A 21,659-nucleotide genomic window follows, 5' to 3' on the forward strand; every position below is an offset into this window, starting at 1 on the left:
CTTGGATTTTTAGTGAGTCCCCGGAGCTACTACGTATTCTGTCTACGTATTACATGCCTACCTAAAAAATAAAATACCATGTATCACTGAATGTTCCAACAATCTCCCCTCCTTGGAGTGTAATTGGGCCTTCTGGGCCTAGGGACTGTTTTACTAGAATATATTAAAGACGTTTATAGCTCTCATAGCTTTTTTGGGCATAGTGTTCTCCTATTTACTGCTTGTAAGTGATATAAATGTGTTGTGTATCATACTTTTTGAGTGTAGCACAAAACTTGTATTTAAGTTGTCTGGATTCTGAATAGGATTGTAATTACTGTGCATAATATTGTCTGGGGGGTCTACTTTTATTTTATCTCTGAAAGTTGATATGTATCGTGTCTGCCACCAAGTTATGGGGCTTACATTTTAGATTAAGGATTGAGTTCGACCTTAGCTGGACATTTGCTGTTTATATCTACTCAAAGCTCTATGTGTTGAATTTAGATATATTTGTGACCTTGTATTAGATGTATATTTTTCTGTATGCCAGTGTGGTGTGTTCTTCAGTAGTTGCTATTGAGATTAATTCCTCCATCCTGAAGTACAGCGACCATCGGAGAGGCAGGTCATTCTTTTTTGGGTTACACACTGTTCTGCCATTAGGTTAGATCAGGGGTCTGCAAACTTCAGCTCTCCATATGTTTTAGACCGACTCCCATGATAACTTACCACTGAATATGCTGGCTAGGTTCAATGGCAACTGTAGTCTGAAAACACCTGGAGAACCAAAGTTTGCAGACCTCTGGGTTTCATTCTTACACTGCCCTCACCAGAGTGTTATTCAAAAATCTCCTTAATGCTTACCTTTTGAGAGGTTTGGCTTCGCTTTGTCAGGTGTGATGCCCCACATCTGCCGATCCTCCCCAACCTAAAACCGATCATTAATTGACTTGCTGTTGAGGGATTTTAAAGGTTGAAATGGAATGGACTTGACATCTGTGGGCTGCAACCTTGCAGCAAGGCTTCAGCTATATTTCAATGGAATGAAACCGAAGGCTTCCTTTACACTTAAATGCTATCCCTTTGGGAGATGAGACGAAATCCCCCCCCCCCCACCTCCCCACACACACACTGTTTTGCTGCCTCTCATTCGCACATGAGCCCGTACAGAAGTAAGTGCTGTTACATAGAAATTCCTGTCTTTGTTCTAGGCCCTTTACAAAAATTCTATATAATTGGCCATCAGACCATAACACACACTTTTCTTTCTGAAATAATGTTGAAGCTTTGCCATAATGTTGCAGCACACAGGCCTTACGGCTGTGCAAATTTGAACTTTTAGATATATTGTCTAAACTCCCAGCACATGTAATATAGACTTGTTAACTTTGAAAACTAAAGGCCGGTCCGTTGCTAGAAGCTGATTGAAATAATGGTACGCCTGCCTCACTAAGATACCTGTATGTTTGGAAACCGGTCCTCTGATATAGATCACTTTGGGTTAAGTGCAAAGGTTAAAAATGTGTTAAATTTAAAACGAGCTTACTAGGTTTTCTGCATCTTTACTAATGCTTGTAGGTTATAAGTACTGAAATAAGGAAGGGGAAGACCTTGGTAATGTTTTGCTGTCTGTGTGTGCCCAGCATGTGTGGGAGCCTGGGATGTTTGTTTTCTGCAGCATTGTTCAGATATGTAGTATTCGAGAGTTAGGACACTGCACTTTATAGCCAGAGTTCAACAGCTACTGACCTGTTCTTGTAATGCCAGAGATGTGTCTTCTAAATTGATCTTTTTCAAGGACAAGCTCATTCCCCCACCTTTGTTCTCTCCCCTCCTCCACATTCTCCACCCATGTACCTCTCAAAATGTTAGAACATGCTGGGAGGTGTCTGCAATGCCTAATGCAGAGCCTCTCCTCTTCTCTCTTCTCTCTCCATGCTTACCTGTCCTCTCATTATTTTTAGAAATCGCCCGTCACTTCCGATTTGGAAGCCAAGAAGATGCACACGAGTTCCTTCGTTATACCATTGATGCAATGCAGAAGGCCTGCCTCAATGGTTACACCAAGTGAGTGCTTCCTATCACTGTCGTGTTATTCCTTTGTGTATGCATGAATGACGTAGGGTCCATGCTCATTCATGTCCAGTGGGGAGGAGTGCTTTGTGTTCGAGCCCCATTCAACAGTGCTGTTGGGGGGGCACTGGGGACTCTGTGCGTTTGGGGAGAACATGACCTTGAATTTGGGCCTAGGCTAAAGAGCCTGACTTGAGGCGGGAGGTTAGGGGTGTCTTGATGCTGATTGCTTGGGGTAGGTGTGAGAGCCCCTCCCTGTTCTTGAGAGCACCAGGTATGGAATTATATCAATTTAACCACCACTTCAGTCTTCAGTGAATGTTAAGCACTTCTCCCACATCTCAGTTGCAAGTACATTTTTCTTTTAAAATGCAAACATTAATGTTTTCTTTTTAGAGGAACTCACTTTTTCACAGCCCGTTTTTATATTGCTGATGAATGGCACTCATTATTTTTCTTGCAGATATGACTCTCCATGCTAACCCATTAGAATGTCCATTGTTGAGTATTACTGCTTGACAGTATACAACATCTTTTGCGACCGAGGACTGATCAGTAGAAAACATTGCCATGTGGGGGTTCTTTTCTTTTAGCTTTTCACAGTGCATAAAGTTGTCAATAATTTCCATGTACTATACACCGTGTGCCATGTCGCCTGCATGCACATGGGATTTGTAGTACCTTGCAGCGCTTTAGTGCCAACAACCATCATCTTTGCCAAGAATCAACGGCTTGCATGATGCCCCAAGCTCATCACTTTCTCCCTTTAACGTGGGAACTGAGACGAGCATGATATCAAGAGATGACACATACAACAGATGAAACAGTTTTGAAACCTCCAATAAAATGTCAGTATAGGTGTAACACCTAACTTGCCCTATAACTATGGTGGGGATTGCCCTACCTAAAGAAACGAAGCAAAGTCTATGTCCGGGAGTCCAAATCAAAAGTATGTGTCAAAACCTACGCTTGCCCTCACGTCTAATACCGAATTGTAGTGCATGGATATTCTTACTCAAAATAGTGCCCAATATAAAGTCTGGAGCAATCTCTAGCTCCTTTCCCCAAGTTCAGGATACATTTCCAAAACCAATGTTCTCAAACTCTGGCTTTCCTTCACCAAGCTTCAAGAACTGATTTACAATACAATGTTCCAAGAGAGCTAGAGGTTCCCTTCTCCAAGGCTCAATAACTGGTTCACAAAACAATGTACCAAAGGGGCTCAGGTTTTCCTTCCCCAAGCTTTAAACGCCTTCTGGTTTATAATGTTCAATGTGTTTCTAAGGGTTACTTTCCCCAGCCTTTTAAACTCTTTGGTTCACAAGGTTCAACAACTGTTCTTCAGTATTCAATAGGTTCCCCCTCTCCAAGTCTCTTGCCACACTGTTCAACAGCGGATTTCGTGTTCGCATGGACTACTTTCATAGTTGGTTGTAGCCCTATGCTGTAGGTGAAGTTAATAGACCCCACGGCCAATTACAGGTTGCACAACCATATGCCGTTGGCTTCCCAAGCACTTCTCACAGTGTTTCACTCAAGTTTCTCAGCAATTACTTGGTTCTCAGTATTTCCTAATTCCTTTTTCTGTTTTGTAACAATAGCCTTTATTTGGCTCCACTTTACATTGCTTTTCCTTATTTTGCTCACACTTAATCTGCTCTCCTTTTCTGCTGCACAATATCCTTCCTTGATACTTGCACGGGTTTGCCCATTGTTCAGAATTCTTCAAGCACAGGTCTTTCTTTCTACACAATCACTGTGATACAATGTTCCAAAAACACTTCAACTTTCCTGTGCCCCTTCGCATCATTCAGTTCATTGTTCATTTCTACACCGGTTTGTCCTCTTGTTAAGGCTTCTCGCCTTCGTTCTGAGACTTTCGACAATGTGCCGACTGCGACCACTCCGCTGCACTGTATCCAGCCACTTGCATTCACTCGTGCACCGGGTTTCTTTACCAACTAAAACTCACTGGGTCCCTCTGTGGTTCTTGCTGCTTCTTCCCTTCCATGGTTTTTGCCCTTAGTCACCTAGGGGGATGAGCACTCTGAAGCTGCCAGTAAGGGACCGCCTGTTCACACAACCTCCCTTAAGTACTGCTGTCGCCTCCCCGTAGATGCAATTCTCTTTCCATGCTCCCAGAGATGACCTCGCTCTGCTTCACTCTAGCGTCTTGGCGTTCGGGTTTCTTCCGCTCCATGCCAGCTCGGCTTGGTTTCGTTTCTGCTCCTCTCCCAATGCCTTCTGTTTGCTCTTGGGGCTTTCTGCTTTTATACCGATGCCAGTAAATAATAGGTTGCAGGTATGAGGTATCAGACTCATAGGCTTTGCCTGAGCCTATTAACGGGACATGTTTGGTTTGAGTAATGGTATTCCTCCATAGCGATCTTCCTTGTCTCAGTACCATACCAGTATTTCGTAAGGCAGTTATACATTACTCTTTGAGATTTCGTCGGATCGGTACTTGGTGCATTTTCAGAGGGTTGGACAGGATAAGAATGGAAATATCCTATTAAAGCTGAGGGGAGAGTAGGGTAAATCACTGTCAGGAAAGGGGGATACAGTGTCTTGACTTCTGGCACTCTCTCCACAATCCCCAAGGATACTACACCCAGGTGATCCTTCCTTTTTAGATTTAACCCGGGTCAGGGATCTGGCTGTCTTGTCTTTTTCTTGGTTACCTGGGGCGAGGGTGAAGGGGGTGTCCTTAGAGGGCTAAATGTCAGAACCAACAAACTTTGCATGTGTTGGCATGATGTGCTTTCACATGTTTCTATTCATGGTTTAACGCTGAACCCCCCCCCCCCACGGCCATCCTCCTAGTGAGTCCGGGTGTAGTGTGGCCCTGGCTATGTAACTGTGTGTGTCCAGAGTCTCCAATGCCATGGTACTACTTACTGGCCTTTGTAAGCATGTTGCCTTGTCCAGTTCTGGGTTGCCTTGCAGGCTGGTGGCAGCTCATGAGTTTTTTTGTTTTTTTAGAAGGCTGTTCTCTTTAAAATTGTGACTGGATTTAGCAGTCCAGTGGAACTCAAAAGCAGTCTGAAAACCAAATGTGCATGTCCTTCCAGAGACTTGTTTTGGGAAGCTCAGTGCACCAGTGACCAGACCTGTCCGGATGTACCAATGGATGTCTAGGATTCACTCTTGAATTCACATCCCGGTAAAGTCTGAATTTCTTGACACCCGACTGGCTAACCGCTATTGGGGGAGGTTTCCTAAAGTCCACCTGGTGGTAAGACTATATAAAACTATTCCTTGGTAAACGGGTCCTCAACTCCAAGTTGAAGTCTGCACTACCCAAAGCATCTGGTAGCATTGCAAAACAACCAGACTTATATTATGAGGAGGATGTGAGCTGTAGGTAAATACAATGAACCCAGTCAATACAATAGTCCCAAAACACTTACACACTGGAAGTTATAATAACATTTCTGATGTTTGTTAATCTGCTTAGAATCGCATGCTGTGCATAAGTTACGCTCACCTGGTATCCATGGGGACGCCACCCAGCCCTGGTTGGATGATTTGCACTATCAAACCCTCTCCCGGTCCCTTGGTAAGGCCTGTGGTTGAAGATGGGTCTGCAATATAGGAGAGCTGGATTCATTACCAGATTGTCTTTGTTTTCCCACCTCGCTTGGCCTTAACTCCCTCCTCCCCCTTGGGCCTTCTCCTCACCCTAATATTGTAAAAGGTGGATTCTCCGTCCTGCTCCTCGTGGCAGGGGCGCGTAGATGTGGGGGGCGAGCAGCAACCAAGTTACTTCACTGGTGCAAGCCCCCCCTGTGGGAATCCAGGCCTGCTGCGACTCCGTAGGTTTGCTGCTTTACAGCCTTTATATGCAGTTCTTATGTTCCTTTTAGTTCGAATAATAATGTCTTGCTTCTTTCCTTTTAGGTATGGAAAGGTATTTTGGTGGTGTCATGCAGTTTGAAGATGGGCATGGGCCGGTAGGCGAAAGCGTGGGGTGCGCAATGCTGACCGGTGAGTAATGTGCGGCACTTTTTCGCCTTTTATATTGCTAACCTGTGTCTTTTCTCTCCTTGCAGGTTGCGATGTTCCTCACCGAGTGCCGTAATGTTCCAGCAATGATACTGACCAGGAGATGACTACCCAGGTAAGAATTGTGTGCCTTTCGTCATTCGGGAGGAAACGTGAGTAAACACTTACTAATGCTGTATTCCAGGATGCATGTGGTGCCGGATGATGGAGTTTGTACCTTCAGGTGAGTGGATTTGAAGTCAGCGATGGATTGAAGACCAGGTAAGTTTCGTAGTGTTCTTTCTCTCTCTGCAGGTCCTTGGTTTCAGGTAAACTGGCATCAAAGAACTGGACACGGTGAGCATTACGCTGCCCACAGCAGGATAACGCAAAGCATGTTCTGCTGTTTGGGTGTGGTTTAAATAGTCTCAGGTAGAGTAGTCCAGGTAAAGTAGTCCCAGGCCTGCCACACCCAAAAGACTAGACTGCATAGCTCAGTTCCTTGTAACTGAGCTATGTGTGTGCCTCCATGTTGGCTGAAACTCCCCCGCCCCCCAAGTTAAATACTCGCATTCTAATGTTGGTCTTCATGATGGTTATGAGCCTGGCGACAAAGACATCAGGACTGACTCCAAGAGAGTCTTGGATGAGGTTTTAAGGCCTTTGACCTGGCCCTAACTGGAAGGCTGATTTGCCAGTGAGGGCCAGGGGCAAGGGTCATGACAGCATATGGTCCGACATCCAGTGGTAACCGCAGAGTATTGCATCTTGTCTTTCGTGAATCGAAAGGGGATGTCGACATGGGTGTGCCTGTAACACTATCCCTACATGACGTGTAGTGTACCCAAGATCCCTCACTCGTCGAGGTCCCTTAGATTGATTTTTTCTGCCCAGCATACTGGTCGTCTTATGTGGGGCTTGTCAAAGACATTGCTTATTGTCCCCTCGACCTTTGGTTGAATAGTTATTTAAAATAATTCAGATCACCCTATCCGTCCCTTCATTTGACTGCTGTTCCAGATCTCTGCCGAAGACCTTCAGAACTTTGACGGACAGTGATCCAGTCGGTCATGCCGACCACGTGGCCGGGCCTTCCGCCATTCTACACAGTAGGGAGAGTGGGGTCGAGGTGGACATTTTTCTCATAATCTGATATGCCTTTCCTTCCACTTTGGTCTTCATCACTCTACCCATCCTCAGCTATGAAGAGGACTCCATTTAAGGTTTTGACCTATTTGTAACAGCAAATTTCCTTGGAAAGATAAGCACAGATGGTGTAACCGGTGCTTGCCCCTCGATCACGAGGAGGAAGGATGCGCGGCTTTTAAACTCCTCCGTCCTAAGACATTAAAGGAGCGTAGAGTGGTGGGCGGCCTACGGTATGTCGAAGGCTGAGTTTTCTCCCACTGCCGCAGCCACCGAATGTAACGACGGCGAGAGTGACGATCAAACCTCCGAACCAGAGGTTGTTGACCTTTCGACTTTCGCATCGTCTGTCTCCGGCCCCGCTAGGCACGGCTTAGGCACTGCTATAGGGAAGTCACACCCCGGCATCAAAGACAAACATGTACACGGAACTAAACACACAACCCCAAGTCCATCTTCAGCCAGGTCGAAGAAGACTTCAGTGCCAACGGGAAGTTACACCGTCACCCGCCGACCGTCAGGATCGGCAGCCCTCCCCGCAGCCGCTTAAGCGCCTAGCGACCTGGCCATAGAAAACAAAGGGCGCTACCCCTAATATACCAGGTCCCGTCGGTGTAGCTGGCCAACAAGGTTGTGCTGTTGGCAATACGTGTTGAAAACACTGCTGCAACTGTGATCCTCTTCCCAAGGGCGTAGAGTCGTTTACCTTCCTTATCTGGGGGTGCCTTGCCGGTTGACAAAGGGATCCCTGCCCTCTTTCTTGTAGTAGTCACCACCAGAGAGTCTGGGGTGGAGTGACCTTCCACCCCCGCAATGGAAGCCACTCTAACCATAGACGGGTCTCTTACAGGGTGGGGAGCTCACCTACTTCAACGAACAGCACAGAGTTTGGTCGTCAGACATGGCATCCAACCACATAAACCTGTTGGAACTGTTGGCAGTGTTAAAAGCACTAAAAGCTTTCCAGAAACAACTGCCGGGGAAGACGATCCTGATCCTCACAGACAGCACCACGGCCATGTAATATCTGAACAAACAAGGGGGCACTCGCTCTCCAGGGCTGTCCAAACTGTCCCAGAACATTTGGAAGTGGGCTCTCAAACGTAAAATGTTCCTGTTATCACATGTTCCAGGGGAACTCAATCTTCAGGCAGACGTACTCTGCAGAGACTTCCGGTTGCCCATGAAGTACGAATGGCGATTACACGGAGACATCGTCTCCAACGTTTTCGCAGAATGGGGCTTCCCAGTGATCGACTTGTTTGCAACTCTGGCGAACGCTCAATGCCAAGATTATGCCTCCAGGTACCCCCAGAACCGTTCCAAGGGGAGTGGACTCTGGATATCATGGTCAGGGAAATTTGTCAACGCGAGCCCCCCCCCCCCCCCCCCCAACCCCCTGACTCCCCTTCTCAACAAGATCATGTACAAGATGCACCAGGAACCAGTTGTGATGTTGCTGGTGGCTCCCATGTGGGCCCGCCAACCCTGGTTCGCTCATCAGATGGAGATGTCCCCATCTCCTCTAGTCAAACTGCCTTGCCCGTACAACATGTTGTCGTAAGACAGAGGGGAGACGCTTCACCCATGCCCGCAGACATTGAACTTAGCGGCCTGGCTCCTGAAATCATAGAGTTTAGACACCTGCAGCTCCCTTTGAGATTTATGGACATTCTCAGGGAGGCAAGAAAACCGAACACCAGGTATTGCTATTCCAGCAAATGGAAACGGTTTGTCATCTGGTGCAACCCAGAGCAGTAACCCGATTAACTGTTCTCCCACACACATTGTTTTGTACCCAACTCATTTACTTGACTCAGGCCTGGTCTTTAACTCCATAAAGGTGCACTTTGCTGCACTTTCAGCCTACACTACCTCACAACAGAAAGTGTCATGGTGGAAGATACCAGTTATTAAAGCTCTCATGGAGGGAGTGAAGAGAATTCACCCTCCCATTTCTAACCCGGCTCCCGATGGGACCTAAATGTGGTGTTGACTAGGCTTATGGGGGCTCCTTTCGAGCTCATGCACAAAGCGAGTCTTAAAGACCTCACCTATTAGACTGCTTTTTTTTTTAATAGCTATTACCTCCATTAGGAGAGTGAACTACAAGAGCTCTCAATCCTAGATCCCTTTGTAACAGTTCACAAATTTATTTTATTTATTTATTCGCATTTGTATAGCGCACTTGCAGCCCATGGGCATCGAGGCGCTGTTACAAGTAGGTGTTGGATTCTTAATTCAGCAGATATGCATGAGACCGGAGGTCTTATGGATACACAATTACAGGCATAGTTGCAGGTGGAGCATGATATTCATAATACAGTGACAGAATGCCGTCGGGTACGTTTCATACAAAGAGCTTGGTTTTAACAGCTTTGCGGAAGGCTTGGTGGGATTCAATCATTCTGATGTGGGGTGGCAGTGCGTTCCAGTGGGTGGCGGCCCGAGTGGGAAAGCTGGCACCACCGGCGCGCACTTTGCGTGATTTGGGCGTGACAATCGTGTTGGAATAGCACATTCTTAATGGTCTGGTGGCAGAGTGCTTGGTGATTCTTTGGGTCAAGTAGGGTGGAGCAAGTTCATGGAGGCATTTGTGGGTAAGGGCGAGTGTTTTGAAAACAATCCTCTCTTTCACCGGGAGCCAGTGTGCCTGTCTTCTGACTTCTGAGATGTGGTCTTTTCTCGCGGTGCCTGTGGCCGCCCTAAGTGCATTATTTTGAACTAGCTGAAGTTTGGCCAGGTTCTTATTGGAGGTCCCAACGAGTAGGGCATTACTAGTCCAGCCTAGATCCAATTATTGCCCTAGCAATGGTGAGGCAATTCTGGCGAGACAGGAAAGGTCTGGCAGCGTTGAGGACTTTCGAGTAATAGGCTGAGGAGGAGGCGATGGCATTGACCTGTCTATCCATTGACAAGTCGGAGTCTAGGTAGACTCCGAGTGTCTTCACAAGATTGGAGACCTTGATGGGAATGTTGTCAATAGTGAAGGAAGTGTACTGTTCACCGAGGTTCCCCAGCGTGGAGGGTGCTCCTATGAGGAGTTCGGTTTTTTCGCTATTAAGGCATAGCCAGTTATCTGCCATCCATGATTGGATAGTGGAGTAGATGGTGGTAAGGGTTTTAGTATCCGCCAGGTAGTCGCCTGTGAGTGGGATGAGGACCTGGGTGTCATCTGCATAGTTTGTATACGAGATGCCCAGGGAGTCAAGGATGCTGAACAGTGGCCTCGTGAAGAGGTTGTAAAGCGTGGGCGCGATACATGAGCCCTGAGGCACACCGCAGGTGATGTGGCTGGGTGTGGCACAGGCTGAGTCAGAGAAGACTTTCATGGCCCTTTCTTGGAGGAAGGAGGTAATCCATTCGCAAGCTTTGGGGGAAAAGTTAGCTTGGGTAGCTAGATGGTGACACAAGGTGTTGTGGTCCACCAGGTCAAAGGCGGCGGATAGATCCAGGAGCAGAAGGAGAGCAGGTTTCCCTGCGTCTCTTAGATCGTCCATTTGGTTCTTTACGTCCAGGAGAGCCGTTTCGGTACCGTGTCGTGGGCGGAAGCCAGATTGCCGCAGGCCGAGGAGACGGTTTTCTTCAAGGAACTTTTGGACTTGCAGGTAAGCTGCTTTGTCCAGGATTTTCAGCAGGAAGGGTACAGTGGTGATAGGTCGATAATTCCCCGGGATCGTTGGGTCCAGCGAGGGTTTTTTGAGGAGTGGGCGTACCCAGGCCTCCTTAAGTCCAGTTGGAACGTGGCCAGACTGGAAGGATGAATTAATGAATGCTGTGAGGAATGGAGCTAGGATCTGTGCTGAGTCTTTAATGAGACTAGCTGGGCAGGCATCTCCCTTACAGTTGGAGGGTTTGATGGACTTGAGCAAGGCGATGACCTCGTGCTCAGTAATATCTTTGAAGTCAAAAGAAGGAGAGGGATTAGTGGTGGAGGGCGTGGTGGGTTGACTATGCAGGTTAGCTATGAGGCGGGAAAGGGCTTTTTGGTGGCCACGAATTTTAGTTGGGAGAGTGTTGAGCTTGTCTAGCATTGCGGATTGAATGCTATTGCACCAGTTGTCATCTTTGATGAGAGCAGAAGGAGGGGAGGATGGTTTTTCCAGTTCCCTGAATATGATGAAGATTTCCTTTGACCCCGATTTGGCGTCATAGATCCTAGCGTTGAAGGAAGCAGCTTTAGCTAGGGTGATGTTAGTTTTGTAGGATTTGGAGATGGCTTTGAACGCATTTTTGGTGGTTTCTGATGGGTTAGCTTTCCAGGTGGAGAGGGCAGTCCTCTTTTGCGCACGTTGTTCAAGGAGTTCTTTGGAGAACCATGAGTTAGCTTGTTTGGTTTTCTTGGCTTTTTTGAGGGTCAGTGGCGCAAAGGCGTCAACTGCTTGGGTGATGACTTCTTTGAATGTGTTGGCTAGGGTTTCTGGGTTGTTGGAGAATGGGGCCTGCAAGGCCGGGTTGCGGAGGTAGGGTGCTAAATTCTCGACTGTGAGCTGGCAGGAGCTCCTGGCGAGAGTAGCTGGGCAGGGGGTGGGAGGTGAGTTGGTCTCTTTTTTGGTGCGAAGGTTGAATTGGATGTAATGGTGGTCAGACCATGGGATGGGCGTGTTTTCCGTGACAAGTAGTGAGCAGCTATGTTGACTGATCCAGTCGAGGGTGCGCCCTTTGATGTGGGTGGAGTCAGAGACAGATTGTGCAAAGCCCAGGGTGGATAGGGCGTTCTTGAGGGTTTTGGCATGGGGGTCCTTAGGGTCATTAAGCCCCAGGTTGAGGTCGCCCAAGAGTATGACCTGGGGGGTCTTTTTGATGTTGTTGGACAGTGCGAAGATGAGGGTGTCATGGAAGTCAGTGCAAGGACCCGGGGGTCTGTAGACAATGTGCACAGTTATGGTGCAGTTAGGAGAAACATTAATTTTGAGTGGGAGGTAGTCACTATTGTGGTCAAGTTGCCCTGCCATTTCCCTTATAGCAAAGGTTTCCCTGGCGATGAGGGCCACGCCACCACCTCTCTGAAAGGTGCGGTCCTTCCTGAATATGGAGTACCCCGACGGAATAGCCAGAGATAGTGCCGGGCCTGAACTTTCGTTGAGCCAGGTTTCAGTGAGGAATAGGAGGTCAAGATTGTCCTTAATGATCAGGTCGTTGATGTCGAGGGCGTGGGCAGGTACGGAGCGAGCGCGGGGGGTAGTGGGTGGGTCAGGGATGGGGGGTAGTATGTTTTTGGGCTTGGTCGTGGTGTCAGCACTAGGCATAGCAGGTAATGCGGGTACAGCGTTGGGCATAAGGGCAGTAGTATCAACAGTATGAACATTTGGCATGGGGGCATCACTAGGCATAACAGGCAATGCAGAAACAACATTGGGCATAAGGGCAGTAGTATCAACAGTATCAACATTTGGCATGGGGGCATCACTAGGCATAACAGGCAATGCAGAAACAACATTGGGCATAAGGGCAGTAGTATCAACAGTATCAACAATTGGCATGGGGGCATCACTAGGCATAACTGGCGGTACATAATCCACATGAGGTATAAGTGCAGCAGAGACAGTAGTAGCCACATTAGGCTTGTAGGCATCACTTGGCCTGGGCGTGGATGGTAGTTCCGCGTCAGTGTTAGTAATGGGCATTTTGATTTGGGCGTCTGATGAAATTGGGCGGAGATGAGGTGCAATGGCTTCAGTGTACAATGGTGCCATGGCGCAGGCAGGCCTGTGGGGCACAAGAGTGTCATCCGGGTAAATCGAGTTAGAGTTGTGCCTGCTTGACGGCGGCAAACATCTGAGACCTACCTTTAGGTTACGGTCTACTATATTCGGGGTGTAAGTGATAGTGGGGCGGGTGCGCGACAGGAGTCGTGCGTTTCTGAAGCTGCACGGCACTGTGCGCAAAGTAGTAAGGAGGGCCTCCCCCCATGATGGGTGGGACATGCAGATATTAAGGCAAGTGGCCTTACCTTGTGTGGGACAGTATAATAGCGCCTTGCGCGCCGTCAAGCAGCGGAGAGCGGCAGAGAGCGGCGTCGGCCTTTCCCAACGGCCTTCGCCAGACTGCGGCTTCGCCTGCCGGTCTGCCTCCTCTCCCTTTAAAGCAGGAGAGGAGGGGCTGGCCGGCGCTGCAGGCAGACCAGCTGTGCCTGGATCAGCTGAGTGGAGTCGCGCTGTATGGGAGGGGCTCTGCTCCTCCATGTGCATCGCGGGCCGGGCCGCGTGCATCACAATGGCGGCGGGGTGGGGTCTGCAGCTGTGGTTCCAGGGGGGGTTCCTTGCGTGAGGCCCTCGCAGCGGAGCTGCAGAGAGTGGCGTCGGCCTTTCCCAGCGGCCTTCGCCAGACTGCGGCTTCGCCTGCCGGTCTGCCTCCTCTCCCTTTAAAGCAGGAGAGGAGGGGCTGGCCGGCGCTGCAGGCAGACCAGCTGTGCCTGGATCAGCTGAGTGGAGTCGCGCTGTATGGGAGGGGCTCTGCTCCTCCATGTGCATCGCGGGCCGGGCCGCGTGCATCACAATGGCGGCGGGGTGGGGTCTGCAGCTGTGGTTCCAGGGGGGGTTCCTTGCGTGAGGCCCTCGCAGCGGAGCGGCAGAGAGCGGCGTCGGCCTTTCCCAACGGCCTTCGCCAGACTGCGGCTTCGCCTGCCGGTCTGCCTCCTCTCCCTTTAAAGCAGGAGAGGAGGGGCTGGCGGGCGCGGCAGGCAGATCAGCTGTGCCTGGATCAGCTGAGTGGAGTCGCGCTGTATGGGAGGGGCTCTGCTCCTCCATGTGCATCGCGGGCCGGGCCGCGTGCATCACAATGGCGGCGGGGTGGGGTCTGCAGCTGTGGTTCCAGGGGGGGTTCCTTGCGTGAGGCCCTCGCAGCGGAGCTGCAGAGAGTGGCGTCGGCCTTTCCCAGCGGCCTTCGCCAGACTGCGGCTTCGCCTGCCGGTCTGCCTCCTCTCCCTTTAAAGCAGGAGAGGAGGGGCTGGCCGGCGCTGCAGGCAGACCAGCTGTGCCTGGATCAGCTGAGTGGAGTCGCGCTGTATGGGAGGGGCTCTGCTCCTCCATGTGCATCGCGGGCCGGGCCGCGTGCATCACAATGGCGGCGGGGTGGGGTCTGCAGCTGTGGTTCCAGGGGGGGTTCCTTGCGTGAGGCCCTCGCAGCGGAGCTGCAGAGAGCGGCGTCGGCCTGTCCCAACGGCCTTCGCCAGACTGCGGCTTCGCCTGCCGGTCTGCCTCCTCTCCCTTTAAAGCAGGAGAGGAGGGGCTGGCGGGCGCGGCAGGCAGATCGGCTGTGCCTGGATCAGCTGAGTGGAGTCGCGCTGTATGGGAGGGGCTCTGCTCCTCCATGTGCATCGCGGGCCGGGCCGCGTGCATCACAATGGCGGCGGGGTGGGGTCTGCAGCTGTGGTTCCAGGGGGGGTTCCTTGCGTGAGACCCTCGCAGCGGAGCTGCAGAGAGCGGCGTCGGCCTTTCCCAACGGCCTTCGCCAGACTGCGGCTTCGCCTGCCGGTCTGCCTCCTCTCCCTTTAAAGCAGGAGAGGAGGGGCTGGCGGGCGCGGCAGGCAGATCAGCTGTGCCTGGATCAGCTGAGTGGAGTCGCGCTGTATGGGAGGGGCTCTGCTCCTCCATGTGCATCGCGGGCCGGGCCGCGTGCATCACAATGGCGGCGGGGTGGGGTCTGCAGCTGTGGTTCCAGGGGGGGTTCCTTGCGTGAGGCCCTCGCAGCGGAGCTGCAGAGAGCGGCGTCGGCCTTTCCCAACGGCCTTCGCCAGACTGTGGCTTCGCCTGCCGGTCTGCCTCCTCTCCCTTTAAAGCAGGAGAGGAGGGGCTGGCGGGCGCGGCAGGCAGATCAGCTGTGCCTGGATCAGCTGAGTGGAGTCGCGCTGTATGGGAGGGGCTCTGCTCCTCCATGTGCATCGCGGGCCGGGCCGCGTGCATCACAATGGCGGCGGGGTGGGGTCTGCAGCTGTGGTTCCAGGGGGGGTTCCTTGCGTGAGGCCCTCGCAGCGGAGCTGCAGAGAGCGGCGTCGGCCTTTCCCAACGGCCTTCGCCAGACTGCGGCTTCGCCTGCCGGTCTGCCTCCTCTCCCTTTAAAGCAGGAGAGGAGGGGCTGGCGGGCGCGGCAGGCAGATCAGCTGTGCCTGGATCAGCTGAGTGGAGTCGCGCTGTATGGGAGGGGCTCTGCTCCTCCATGTGCATCGCGGGCCGGGCCGCGTGCATCACAATGGCGGCGGGGTGGGGTCTGCAGCTGTGGTTCCAGGGGGGGTTCCTTGCGTGAGGCCCTCGCAGCGGAGCTGCAGAGAGCGGCGTCGGCCTTTCCCAACGGCCTTCGCCAGACACAGACACAAAGATAAGGTGGTTCTGCGCACTCACCCTAGCTTTGCGCCTAAAGTCCTTTCCAAGTTCCATGTGAACCAGTCAAAAGAACTACCAACGTTCTTTCAAAATCCTTCAAGCTTGAGAGAAAGAACCCTGCACACACTAGATGTATGCAGAGCTGTCATGTTCTACATGGAAAGAACTCGACTACTAAGAAAAAGTAATCTGTTTTTCTTTTCGGTCGCAGCAGGAAGAGGAGACGACGCAGTCTCCAAATCCACTATCTCTAGGTGGATTGTCAAATGCATCACACTCTGCTACAGTCTTGCTAAGAGAGAGCTGCCCTTCAAGCCTAGAGCACATTCTACTCGAGGCATTGGGGCATCCATAGCATTCATTGCAAATGTTCCCCTTGATTCCATTTGCAAAGCGTCAACCTGGAGTTCTGTACACACCTTTACAAAATACTATTGCCTAGACACTCATTCTAGGTCTGATTCTCAGGTGGGACAGGCAGTACTAAGACATCTTTTCACTACTGTTCCTTCTCACAACCCAACTCCGGGTACTGCTCGCTAGTATATGCACAGCATGAGATTCTAAGCAAATTCAAACTTCAGAAGATATGCATTACTTACCGTAAAAGCATTTCTGATGGTTGTATCTGCTTAGATTCACATGCGCCCACCCTTCCTCCCCCCTCGGATGGAAGGAACATAGACGTCTTACCATTTTCTCTCTTTTCTGTACTCGCTCATGATAGTCATAAGGCTCCCTCTAGGCCAGTGGTCTTCAAACTTTTTTGGCCAGGGCCCCCCTGAGCAAAATTTGGGCAGGTCGGGACCCCCCAGAAATGCCAAATGGACAGTATATATTGCACGCCGTCACCTGCTCCCATCAAAGTCGCTGGGCTCCCTCATCCCACTCCTACCCAGTCGCTGGTCTCTCCCCACCCCATCACACACCCAGGGCTCTCCCCACTCTGCTCCCATCACTATCCCATGGTTCCCGCCCATTGTGCTCCCACCATAGTCCCTCGGTTCCCCCATCCCGTTCCCAACACAGTCTGAGGGCCAGTGGCGGCTGGTGAATCTTTTTTAAGTGGAGGGGCATTAAGGGGAGGTTCGGGGGGGTTTCCCCCTGTGAATTTTTTTTTAAATAATAGGTTAAAATGTTGCATTGTAGAGCATACTTTTAACAAAAAATGGGTAAATAGCCAAACAGTTTGCAATTGTTGCTGGGAGTCCAGGGGGCAGGCATTGATATTTTATTTCTATCGCACTCGTACACAAGTGTTTCAGAGCGTGACAAGGCAAGGGAGGGGAACAGAGGAGAATAAAACAGCGATCTTACTAGGCCCAGTGACATTGAGAATGCGCAAGTGTGAGGGGAAAAGTGCATGGAAGGGGGGAGAAGTGGAAAGTGCGAAGCAGAGGAGAAACAGATAAATAACAATAAATAAATAATAAAGGCAACAAACAGTGGTAGTGCAGCCAGCAATTTGCAAGTGCTACGTTTAAGGCAGCAGACAGGGTAGGTCTGATAAGTGCAGGAAGAAAGATGGTTCTCCTCAAGTTTTAGAGTGGCAGGGCGCTGTTCCAGAGGGAGGCCCCAGCCGAAGACGGAGATCTACCCCCAGCTCGTTTCTTTGATAAACGACTGACCCTGAGGGAGTTGGAGGTAGAGGAGTGAAGAGCTCGAGAGGGGAGGTATTTGCGGAGGAATAGCTGAAGGTATTTTGGACCGAGGCCCCAGAAAGCCTTGTGGACAAGGCAGAGGGTTTTGAATGATAGATGTCCGGTAAAAAGATACCATCCCTGTCCCCTGGGCCCCACTGGTCCTAACACAATGATCATGATTATGTGTATATGCAAGGCGCTGCACATTCATACAGCAATCACTCTATCATTCACATGAGCATCCATCACCATACACTCACTCATAACGCATCCATACACATGTTTAAATAAAAACAATGAACATAAACGTACCTTCTGCATTGGCCTGTGTGTGGGTGCTGCTCCAGCTGCTCTGTCCGTATGTGCGAGGAGGCGCAGGAGCTCCCCCTCGGACATACAGACATGCAGTGCCCCAGCCAGCATTTCCAATGAGCTATGCAATGCTGGCGAAGCAAAACGCCCCAGCACTTGCATGGCTCAGTGAGTATGTGCGGCTGGGGAACTAAACTGAACTGTCAAAGGGAAACAGTGTTTCCCTTTGACAGTTCAGCCAGCCCAGGAGCACTCCATTAGCTGGATAAAGCAGCTGAGGGAGTGCTCACTGTTTCACTAGGCTGGCTCCTTAGCTCCTCCATAATGGGTGAGGGGCCACTATGCAGTTAGTAATGTTGACCATTGTTGCTGAATATATCACAATTTACTTACATTTTAACACAAAGCACCCCTTTGGGTACTATTGAAACAGTGGGCTTCATAACTACTCTGGCGGTAGCTGTGCCGGTAAAACCCACACGGCTGCCACTGGAGTTGCATCCGGGTCTGGCACCCGCGAATGGGCAATTACTAGGTCATGCCGAGTTAGGCGGACATGATAATTGCCCTTTCGAAGGTGCCGGTAGATCCCCATTCCCATTTGAGGCCCATATGGCTCAAATGGGAAGGGGGAGCTCGGATGCACCGGCACCGTTAATAACGGTGCCGGTGCATCCGACGAGCTGAGGTCAGACCTGGCGGGGGCTGTCAAGCACCCACGAGCACAACTCTTACTATGGCGGAACGGTAGCAACGGTGCCGGTAGCTTACCAGCACCGTTGTTACTGGTCCGCCATAGTAGTAATGAGGCCCAGTCTGCGACTAAAGGAATGAATATCCATTTACAACTGTGGGCCACTTTTTCATTGTTGCCTGAGACAGTTTCATGCTTCAGCCCGCCCATGTGGGCCACCCCTGCCAATTTCTTCCAATCTAAAAAAAAAAAAAAAAAAAAATCTTTTTTCATGCTGAGCTCTCAGGGCCCCCCTGGGATGCACCCGCGGACCCTATGGGGTCGCGACCCACAGTTTGAATACCACTGCTCTAGGCAGAATAAATGCAATCGGAGGGACCTCGACGCGTGAGGGTTCTTGGGTACACTACACGTCACATAGGGATAGTGTTACAGGCACACCCATGTCGACGTCCCCTTTTGATTCTCGAAAGACAAGATGCAATACTCTGCGAATACCACTGGATGTTGGACCATATGCACAGCATGTGAATCGAAGCAGATACAACCATCAGAAATGCTTTTACAGTAAGTAATGCATATCATACATTCATTTCATATACACAAGGGAGGTAAGTAAATAGTCTTTTAGACTAACCAATACACATGGGAAATATCAACAATAATTTTAAAAGGTGACTGCTTCAATAGTAGTTGCTCTCACTTAATTGTTACAGAAACTGATACTATTGACAGTTCTCCCGCATCACTTGTAGTTCCGTGCACCAGCATTTGTTATTGAGAAATGACCATTTCATTCATTTATAAAGTCACACAGACCAAGTCTGTAGGAAGGAAAAGGAGGGTTATTCAACACTATTAGCAGTAGTATGTTTCACAGCAACTATTTTAAGGCTTCTAATGCTTTGGTAGTTCAATCCCTAACTATCCAAGTGTTCAACTAAGTCCGTGTAGGAGGGTAAAAAAAAGTCTTATGAAGCAGAAAAGGCAAAGATCCTCAGGATACTTTAGTCACTTAAATAAAAATGCTTTAGTTGATAACACAAGCTATAGGGAACCCTGCAAAGGACTCCCTAATAGGACAAAAGCTGCTACTCCTGGACCAGAGGTATAGGGGGGACATCCAAACCCCTTGTAACGCACTCCAGTCACACTGGAGCAACTCTTTGGCTTGAGGTAAGTTCTAGCTTGAGCCCCACAGTACCTTAGGTTAGATGAAGCAAATGCAGCTGGATGCTTTACAGTGCAGCAGCGACGGACCCAGTCTCCCGATTCCTCGGGCGTGTGACGAAAGGAAGGACTCTGAATGAGATGCCACAGCAGCAGTCGCCCAAAAGAACCTCAGCAAACATTTCTTTGGTCTCCAGCATAGGTCTGCGGCTTTGGCGCCTTTTTTATCAGCTCCAAAAAAGGACTGTCATCTCCTGGTCGATCTTCCTCGGTTCTTCAGTCCTGCACTCTGGCGAGGGGACTTGGATGAGTGGTATTGAGCCTCTTGAAGTCCAACTGGAGCTCACCAAAGTTTTGTCCACACAATGACTTCGCACTGCAAATGGGTCGGATGCCCCCTGCGTGGTTTGCAGCCATAAACGGTCACAGCACCTCTGGGGATGGCATGGTCTGCTGTTTGGATTGGGGCTGGTTAGTCCCACCAGCCAAAGGGAAGGAGTACACTTCGGAGCTCCTATGTTGATAAGAAAACCGGGTCAGGACAGCAGTGGTCGATTCACGGTTACGGGAAGGATCTGCAGGCATCTCTGGTAGTCTTCAGCTTCGGATCTTCTGGTCAAGTGGTCGACTTGCCTTCTGCCTCAGGAACCTCACCTTTTATTCGGATTTCCCATTCACTCCTCTGTAAACTGTCCTAGCAGCTTACAGAAAGGGGCAGGTGGCTGTCCAAGCAGGACAGCGAGCCCCCCCCAGAAATGTTCATGAAAGGCTAACGAAGGGCAACTACACAATACATTTCGGAAACCGAAAGGAGCATCCATGTAACATAGGTGACCCTTTTGTGCATAACCAAGGCTGTGAATACAGTCTTGTAGTAGAACATAGTACTCATCCACTGCCACCAGCCATAACTATAGGGTTGTCACTGTAACCAGAGAGCCACAGGAGCAGAGAGAAGGGGGATATATTAGGTATCCCTTTAGCACTCCACAGAAGGTGGTAAAGATTTGGGAAGGATACCAACTATCCCTCCATCTTTAAGAACAGTAGGTTTTTAGGATAGTCAAAGAATCGCAAAGGAGAACCCAAAGGGTTCCCAGCAACACTGCACAGAGGGTGTTGTGTGCTGCAAATGTGTAACACAGTTGCCTTTTAGAGATATGGAGGAAAGCAGACTCCATAGAATAAGGTAATGCAAAATAAAAAAGTTCCCAAACGTCAGAGCATATAAGAATGAATGAATGAGGGAGGGAAAGGCTCCTCTCATTCAGGAGAGAAGGAAAAAGCTCTAGAAGTCCAGCAAAAAGTGCTGAGGGTCTCACCAGAAGAGTGGATTAGGCATAAAACTGTTGAATATCCCTAATAGCCGCCAAATATTTAAATGGTTTAGAGTGCCTGGTTGGAGGATGGATGTGCGCTGTACATTTGTCAAATGCTGGCAGCTGGAAGGATGATTATGATTGTGCAATCTACAGTCCCTTGGCAACGTACTCCTGGAACATGCATGCTCCAAACCCCACTCTGAGAGGAGCAGGATCTACACTGGTGCTCTCTTCCTCAGTGGATGTTGGAAATTTTAATTTCTGTGCCAATCCCCTTTAACCTTAGAGACCCCAGCTCTTTTGCTGGACTCGGGGCTTTTTAATTTTTACTCCCGAGTATTTGGATATTTGGTTTCTTACTGTTTAATGTAGTCTGGTAAACTCCATAGACATCTGCTTTTTGCATTGACAAACACCTTTTGTGCAGTGGCACTGATGTTTTAAATACGTTTTCTTGGGTGAATTACCATTCCCAAGAATAGTAACATGACTTTTGTTCTAACTTTTATTTGTGGGTCCAGCACACACTACCCTATGTGGAGTGCTTGGTGGTTACATATTAACTTGTTATCCCACTTCTCATGTAACAGGTTGTTACACTAACTAACTTGAATGGCTGGTGGCTGCCAAGTTCCTCAGTACGTTTGGTTTGACCTCAGGCTATTGGCAAATACCACAGACCATGCCAAGGAGAAAACTGTATTTCCCACCCCAGGAAGCTTATACCAGTTTAGGGTTATGCATTTTGGACTAAGGAATTGCACCTTCTACATTATAAAGGATGGTAAAACAGGTTCTGAATGGCTTAGAGGACTTCTGCATGGCATACTTGGATGACATTGCAGTGTTCAGCCCCACTTGGGAAGACGATCTTTACCACCTAGGATATGTATTGCAGGCTCTTGAACAGGCCCATCTGACCATAAATGCAAGTGAGTGTCAAATTGGACAGAGCAAAGTGGTCTACCTTGGACATGAGGTAGGAGGAGGTGAGATTAGGCCCTTGCCTAGT

The 21,659-nt window shown here is 49.7% G+C and overlaps 1 protein-coding gene across 5 annotated transcripts in view; it reads left to right on the top strand.

Moving 5' to 3' along the window:
- The window catches only part of USP36 (ubiquitin specific peptidase 36), a 1,150,746-nt gene that overhangs the window by 197,007 nt on the left and 932,080 nt on the right, over nucleotides 1–21,659 (top strand). For all 5 annotated transcript variants that reach the window (XR_011305183.1, XM_069655231.1, XM_069655233.1 and 2 more), the window contains exon 5: nucleotides 1,947–2,049. Coding sequence is in view for 4 of the 5 variants with exons in the window: in XM_069655231.1 (XP_069511332.1) it covers nucleotides 1,947–2,049 (103 nt within the window). In the remaining variant the exon portion in view is untranslated. The remainder of the gene's footprint in view (nucleotides 1–1,946; nucleotides 2,050–21,659) is intronic.

This window comes from Ambystoma mexicanum, chromosome 3q, assembly GCF_040938575.1.
Source record: "Ambystoma mexicanum isolate Mex_15411 chromosome 3q, UKY_AmexF1_1, whole genome shotgun sequence".
NCBI lineage: Eukaryota > Metazoa > Chordata > Amphibia > Caudata > Ambystomatidae > Ambystoma > Ambystoma mexicanum.